This window comes from Anopheles marshallii, chromosome X (assembly GCF_943734725.1).
Source record: "Anopheles marshallii chromosome X, idAnoMarsDA_429_01, whole genome shotgun sequence".
Taxonomy (NCBI): domain Eukaryota; kingdom Metazoa; phylum Arthropoda; class Insecta; order Diptera; family Culicidae; genus Anopheles; species Anopheles marshallii.
Window position 1 is genome coordinate 15,159,991 of NC_071325.1, and position 7,651 is coordinate 15,167,641.

A 7,651-nucleotide genomic window follows, 5' to 3' on the forward strand; every position below is an offset into this window, starting at 1 on the left:
TTGTAAGCACAATGCAGAAGCTTCGTCGACAGCACCGTACATTTGACAGTTTGATCAAGCTATACCTTGACCATGTGTTGTATATACCCAATCTGCAAACGTCACATGAAAGAGCGCCCGACGCCAGTCCGATGGGCACCCAACATCAATTTGCAAATTGATGTCGAAGGCATACAACTGAAGTGCATATTTCGCTTGATTCCATCATGAAATTTGGAATTTGGAATTAATGGAATTGTCGGGACGCCAAATGGTTGTTCTTATCGTTTTACGTTTAAGGTTAGTGCTCTGCCGCACGCGATTTTACCGCATGCGATTCACATGCGGTGCGCCATAATGGTCTCAGCTTGTGCGATGCAATCGTGCGGCATGTCAATATGTTTCACAAAAATCCGAATGAGTTTTTGGGGTTTGGTGGTTGAAATTTCCGAATGCAAATTACTGAGTTATTTTGCTAAACTATGCAAAATTAAACAAACTTAAATTAAGGCCATGCGCCACCATACCATTACATTATGATATTTCCAATTTCTCCTGTTAGTTATTGTTGAGTTTTTTTTGTGTAGGTAGCCTTTTTGTGGGACCATAAATATTTTGAGGCCTTCAGGCACAAGGGTTTAGGGGCAGAATTTTTACATTGAGAATGTACATATCTTGGGATTGATGTCAAATTATGCTTATTGGGTACAGATAGGAGAGTCTGTCATTTATTTGTTTTGGATTGAAAGTCTTGATCCACGAACCGCGTGTTAAAAAAGTGTAGTTGAACTACAGATTTACAATTTGATTTTCTCAATTTATTTAGTGAAGAAGATGGATCTAATGTTGAGTAATTTTATTGTCGATGATACACCGCAGGTGAAAAAAATCTTTGATGCAAGGCGTTTCTTAAAAAGCAATTAATGACCGATTTTTGGTATTTCTAGGTTATATCCCGCCAAGTGCAGGGGATCACAACAGGTGCCAAAAAAGAAGTTTCTATAAAATTCACTAAAACGCAACCTGCTAAAGTTGTTGTTGCTCGAAAACGAAGTAATACTACAAATGAAATTCAAGGCGCGACTCGTTCAAAGCTTGAGAAAACACAACCACGAGACAATCATCAATCAACATGTCAGGCTTCAAACGACAAAACGGTCAATGATTCAGTAAACGAAAAAAAGAAGCAACATTCAACAAAGAACGAGTCCAGTAACTATGTGCCTAGAGAAGATAAAAACGGGATCCCAAAAATCATTCCAGCCAAGATACAACTTCCGCAAATACGTCCGGTACAAGAAAAGTTGTTCAGCCAACAGACATTTGCGGAATTAACTATTCACCCACACTCTAAGAAAAATATCGCCGATCTGTTAAATTTTCAACTGCTTACCATGGTTCAATCGAAGGCTATACCTGTATTGCTTAAGGGAAGTGATGCGCTTATTCGCGCCCAGACTGGTTCTGGAAAGACTCTCGCTTATGCTTTGCCGTTGGTTGAAAGTTTACACGAGGTGAGACCACAAATTTATCGCACCGACGGTATAAAAGCTGTAATAATTGTACCAACGCGTGAGCTTGCTGTGCAAACGTATGAGTTACTACAAAAACTATTGAAACCGTTTACTTGGATCGTTCCTGGTTACTTGACCGGAGGTGAGAAACGTAAAACGGAGAAGGCCAGACTTCGCGCTGGTTTAAATATACTCGTTGCTACACCTGGGCGCTTCTGCGATCACATTCGCAACACAGAATCTGTTAAGCTCGGTTCTGTACGGTGGCTTGTGCTAGATGAAGCTGATCGATTGCTTGAGTTAGGATATGAAAAAGATGTAAAGGAAATAATCGACGCGATCCATAACGGTCAAGATGGGAATGAAAACGAACAAAATAAGATACAAACTGTACTGTTATCTGCTACATTAACCGCGTCGGTAAAGGAGCTAGCAGGTTTAACACTGAACGATCCAGAGTTTATCGAAACGTGTGAGGTTTTTCAGAACGAGGCTCTTTCCAGCACTAGTGCCTTCTCGAAATGCACCGATCAGCTTCTTAACGTTGAAGAATGCGTTTCCATCCCGGATACAGTGAAGCAACAGTACTTAATAACTCCACCGAAATTGCGGCTCGCAACCTTAAGTGCATTAATTGTAACCGAGCAGCGTAAGAAACCTTCTAAACTTCTTATTTTCATGGCAACTCAAGATCTGGTTGATTTCCATTACAATGTAATGATCGAGGTACTCACTTTGCAAAAGTTTGGCACAAATAATGAAAATGACAATGATGATGATGAACAAGATACATTCATCACTGATGATAACAAAGATGATTTCGATAAGAGTGTATTGTTGCCTGGATTGAAATTTTACAAACTTCATGGTCGTATGACACAGATTGAACGAAGTTCAGTTTTCCTATCCTTCCGGAAATCAACCGCAGCTGTTCTAATTTGTACGGATGTGGCAGCTCGTGGTATCGACATACCTTTAGTCGATCTAGTTGTGCAGTATCATGCGCCACAGATACTGGCTGACTATGTACACCGTGTGGGACGGACAGCACGAGCAGGTGAATCTGGTAGAGCTGTCCTCTTTATCGAACCATCTGAAATGGATTTCATCAAGTACTTAGCAAATAAACAAATCAGGTAAGGGTTTTTTTTATTGCTATGAATTGCCTATTTTCAAATATTTAATTTGAAATTAAAATTATTTATAAAATTTTTACTTTTCAGAATTCAGGAGAAGGATGCTAAAGGTCAATTACGACATTTTGGTCAATTGCTGAACAGAGATAAAAAATGCAATTCTAAATTAAAAGAACAGTGGGCAATCGAACTCCAGCATCGTTACGAGCAGTTAATACATAAAGAAGATGAATTGTTTGACTGTGCAAAAAAAGGTATGTTTAATAGAAGTTTGTTTAATATAATATAATATGTAATATGTTTAATATAAGTTCAAGTAATTTATGCTACTTTTTCTATGTGAAAACTTATAGAAACAGTTAAGTTTACATTAACTTTGGTTTATGGAATCTACAATATGGCTTCGTAGTTCGTAAAACAAGCAAAAAAATCGTAATGAAAGGAATGGTTCATATTACATTCGCATAGAAATATTAAAATGAAGCAAAACAAGAACGTTATAATAATATAAAACATAGTACCTCCAAAAATCTGTCCGGAGACTCCCGAAGGTTTATTGATAGCGGCGCCAGTCTCGATAGCACCGGTCCAAAATCCCATTCCATCCCCGTAGCAAATCCCCAGCAAAGACTGAATATCCGGCTACGTGGTTAAAATAAGTCTACTAAGCCAGATATGCCAAACATGATCTAATAAGTCGTTACGCCAAAAGAAGAAGAAGAAGTATCTCAAAGTCATAGTGGAGGTGACTTTGACTTAATTTTTGTGTTATAAAGTTTATGATTTGCAATCCTTATTCATTTGCTGAAAACAACCTAGCATTCACATCAATTAAACTAGACAGCTTTAATCACTTACCTTTTTTAAGTATTATTGAGCTAACATACTTCTCTTTAATTGTGAACATATTGTATTCAAATATATAAAACAGAACATCAAAGTTCCAATAGTATGCAGAAAACTGATGCAATTATATTGTGCCTCACATTGACGTTGTCCCAAATATAGTTCACATTAAAATACTGTATGAAGTGTAGTTTTTACGGATTTATGTGCGATTTTTTATACCACAGGATCCGTACTGGATCGCGCCCATGTGGCGAAAACCAGTTGCAGATGCATGGTAAAATTAAGACTAGTAAACCTCTTATGTCAGCCATGTTCTAGGAGCTTATAAGCTTTTTGAGATAAAATTTTAAGTCATATAAAAATAGCATTGCCCGGTACTTCATTACTTTGCAATCATTTGTTTAAATACAAAGTTTAAATCAAATAGTTCGTTTAAATCACGTCTTTGATGTTGTGTTAATTAGTATTTTTAAGCGTTATACATTCAATCGCGCGTAATATAATAGTAACTTTACCATATTTTTATATCTGTTATCTACAGCATTCCTTTCGTGGGTACGATACTACTCAAACTTTCCTAAAGAGTTGAGAAACATTTTTTATATAAAAGCTGTACATATTGGTCACTATGCGAAGAGTTTGGGCCTACGTGACGCTCCAAAACATTTGTTACAATTCGATAATGGCGATAAAAAAGAAGTTGGAGCTCGAAAAGTCGGAATGCAGCGTCGCAACAATCGTCTTAACACCTTAACTACGAACGGGTCATTGGCAAGGTACGTAAGACTTATGTTCATTTTGATTAAGTAAATGAATCTATTAATACAATGTAAAGATTCCATTCAATAATAAACAATGTATTATTTATTTTGCAGGAAAAAAGATGATTTACGGTCCTTGAAACATGGGCGAAAGAATTTAGCACCGTCGAATTTCAAAACTATGATAGATTTTTCGAAACGTTCGCGAGTTCTTAACACATCTGAGTTTGATAGTGGTATTGGTCCTGCTCGTAAAAAAATGAAAAAAGTATAGAAAAGGTAAAGCTATTGCTGCATTGGTGTATACATTTAGTAAATTAAAATAAAATCATTTTGAATAGCTGATCCATCTAGAATCAGTTTTTTTTTAATTGTATTTAAGCGTGATTTACATTTTATATAAAAATAATGCTTCTTCAAATGTCTTTTAGAAACTACTATTTCAATATATTTTTATGTTTAAGCAGTTTTTATTTATTAAACAAAAAAAAAATATACAAAAGTATTTCGTTTGGAAAAATACTTACGGTTTTTGCATTCGGTAGTCAGTGGTCAGTACCCCAAAGTACGATTGCGTCCTTATCGTGTTTCATCGTTGTGGCTGAGGCGTGTGGCGTGTCAAGCGGTGTCCCTGTCTGTCTCCGATATACGTTCGGTAGACGAGTGTTGTTAAGGTCGCGAATTGTCATAAGCGAGCTTAGAGCAGTAACGCTTTCGTATCGATCGAAGTTAGTTATTAGTTGAGCGTGTGTGGGCATTCATCGATTCATTCATCGATCGAGATTCTAGTGGTAGAGCTAAAGCTCTCTGACTCTGATAGGGAAATTAAACAGGCCGTTAAAAAGAATCCGGAACGCCCGAAGACCCACCCCTGCTTAAAAGAAAAGTGACACTGGACGATAAACTGTCTCCGTCGGGAGCGGTGTAAATTTGTGTGAGTGAGCCGAATGACAACGGCACACACAGAGCGCGTGCTTATCCATCATCTTGGTAGGGTAGGCTAATTGTTTATTCCATGCCGCGTGTGAATCAGTTCGATATGCGTTTGATGTGCAAGGTCACCACAAAAAAACCGAGCACAAGCTAATGTCATTACGGCGGTCCTAGATTATGCGGAGCACTATCGGGTTTACATCCCTGGTAGTTTGGTAGAGGTTACCGGCGTGGTCGAAGTTTTTAATTACCCGTAGGACGTTTTGGTCAAATGCAGGCAAGGGACATTTACATGACATCATCTGATACGCTTAAAATTCTGAAAAATGAAATGTCTGAAGACTAGAATGCTTTACAGAGTCTATAAATGGTAAAACATTAAAGGTAAAGGTAAAGGTGGCCACTTGAGCAAAGTGCAATCGTATTGGCCACACGAAACCATATTCAGTGGCGGGCACGTCGCCCATACGATGAACAAAACGAATTGCGTATCGCTTTATTTCGAACGCTGTCTATATATTTGGGTACATGTCCAAATATCTTTGAATTGCTTTGGTAATTGATTTAATTGATAGTTACAATCCATAATAACTCACGAGTTTCTTGCTTGTTGTATTGTAATTATTGTATTGTAATCCATCATGAAATTAATTCATTTAATTTTTTCTCAAAAAGTGCACTCAACGTCAGACGAACTGGGCCAGGAAGTAATTAGCGGCTGTTTGAAAATACTTCAATAAACCGATCAAAAGTTGACTCTTCTGTTCAGCGAATGCGAACGACAAAAAAACCTTGATCATGATGCAATAAGTCACAACGTTCCTGATGCCTACATGAGGTCCAACGAGATTCACTGATTACTAAATTAACCTTGTTTCAATAAATCATCCTTTCATCATCCAATCATCATAAATCATCATCGTGCCTATGTATGATGGTTCGCCTGAACGTTTAATCTCCGGTTACCTGTCGATGTTGAAGTAGTGACTAGTAAAACACACAAAGAATGAACACGTCATGATCATGTTGATGATTGTAACAATTAGTTACTTTAGCTAGGATACAATTCACACACGTTTGGAAACTTTCCCTTTTCCGAACAGTAAAAAGGCCCCTTATTTAGGATAGTGTTACAAATCAACAGCGTCCGTTGAGCAGACGTTATTGACACTTTCCTGTTTGTTTTTAACTATTTATGACGAGAGATCATCTCCGGAACGCTTGCCTGCCACGTCCACGGCTTTGTCTGTCTTGTATTTTTTACTTAACGAATTGCTTTTCTATTGCTCATGTAGGATTTTACTTGTACTGTTTGACCGAAGAAAGTCTTATTTATGTATACGGGAACTCATATGTAACCCATCAACCGCTCAAATAAAACTTCACGTTGCGATGCTCATGGCTGGTCTCACAACTGAAAAGAAAACTCCCATATGCCCGTTTGTCGATGCAATGTAGTCTCGAGCTAAGAACCGCAGTCAACATGTCTAGGAACTCCAGCATGATCAACAAACCCCAAAGAAAACACTATGCTTTTTCAGTCGCATCTCTCAGCGTCACAACATCTGTTGCATCTAATTGCAGCCGCTACCATTCTGCAGAGCTCGGCGGAAATGAATCTGCTGCATTGTGTCAATGATGCATAGAATAGCCGATCACTTTTCGCAAACATCAATCAGTTCGTGATACAGTTGCAAACGCATTGCCGCCGACAAATAATGCGGGATCGTAAAAGATCCATCAAATAAACCTGATACGCAATGATAGATAGGAACAGCTCGTTACACTTCGGCATGAACGCTTTAGCTTCCATCAGAATCGCACCACATGATGAAGAGTGCAACGCAAATGGAGTTGACACGGAGGAGCCTTATTTTTCATATACTGACACACATATCGTACGTTGGAGCTGTAGCTTACGGCGAATTTGTAGGTTTTGCATCGTTTTTTGTACTCTACTCTTGGCATGCCAGCGAAAAATACCGGATACATTGAATAAATACAAGACTGCCGGAACAGAAATACGATATAGCCATGAGCACAAGCAACATATTGTTTTTTTTTTATTAATATCTCTGCAAAGTGTTCCTGTTGTGTTGCATGATAGACATGAGACTGGTATTTTACGTTAATTGTACTGTATTATGTGAAACATTGCTAAATTTGCTGTTGAAACGATATCGGTTATCATCACACAGGTGATGGTTGGTGTCTGAGTGGTCAGACTTCGGTAAATCTGAACATATGACCCACGGTTCCCATCGACCAATTTCCCCATACAGTCGGTTTTGCAGCAAACGAAACATGATTAGATGTGAAATGCAGTAATAGAATTTTTTCAAAAGAACAACCAATCATGGCTTTGATGTTACGTTGTTATTTGATCGGGTGTAAGAAGCAACGGCCTCATGCAATTGTAATACCACATGGTATCCTCTTGAAACTTCACATAAGCCATGCCTGTTGACGAAGCGTACAA

The 7,651-nt window shown here is 38.1% G+C and overlaps 1 protein-coding gene across 1 annotated transcript; it reads left to right on the forward strand.

The window, feature by feature from the left end:
• The first annotated feature begins 813 nt into the window (after positions 1-813).
• Positions 814-4,513, forward strand: LOC128710542 (probable ATP-dependent RNA helicase CG8611). Its single transcript, XM_053805574.1, has 5 exons — positions 814-858; positions 927-2,629; positions 2,717-2,883; positions 4,020-4,254; positions 4,354-4,513. The coding sequence occupies exons 1-5, from the start codon at positions 814-816 to the stop codon at positions 4,511-4,513; spliced, it is 2,310 nt and encodes a 769-aa protein (XP_053661549.1).
• Positions 4,514-7,651: the final 3,138 nt, after the last annotated feature.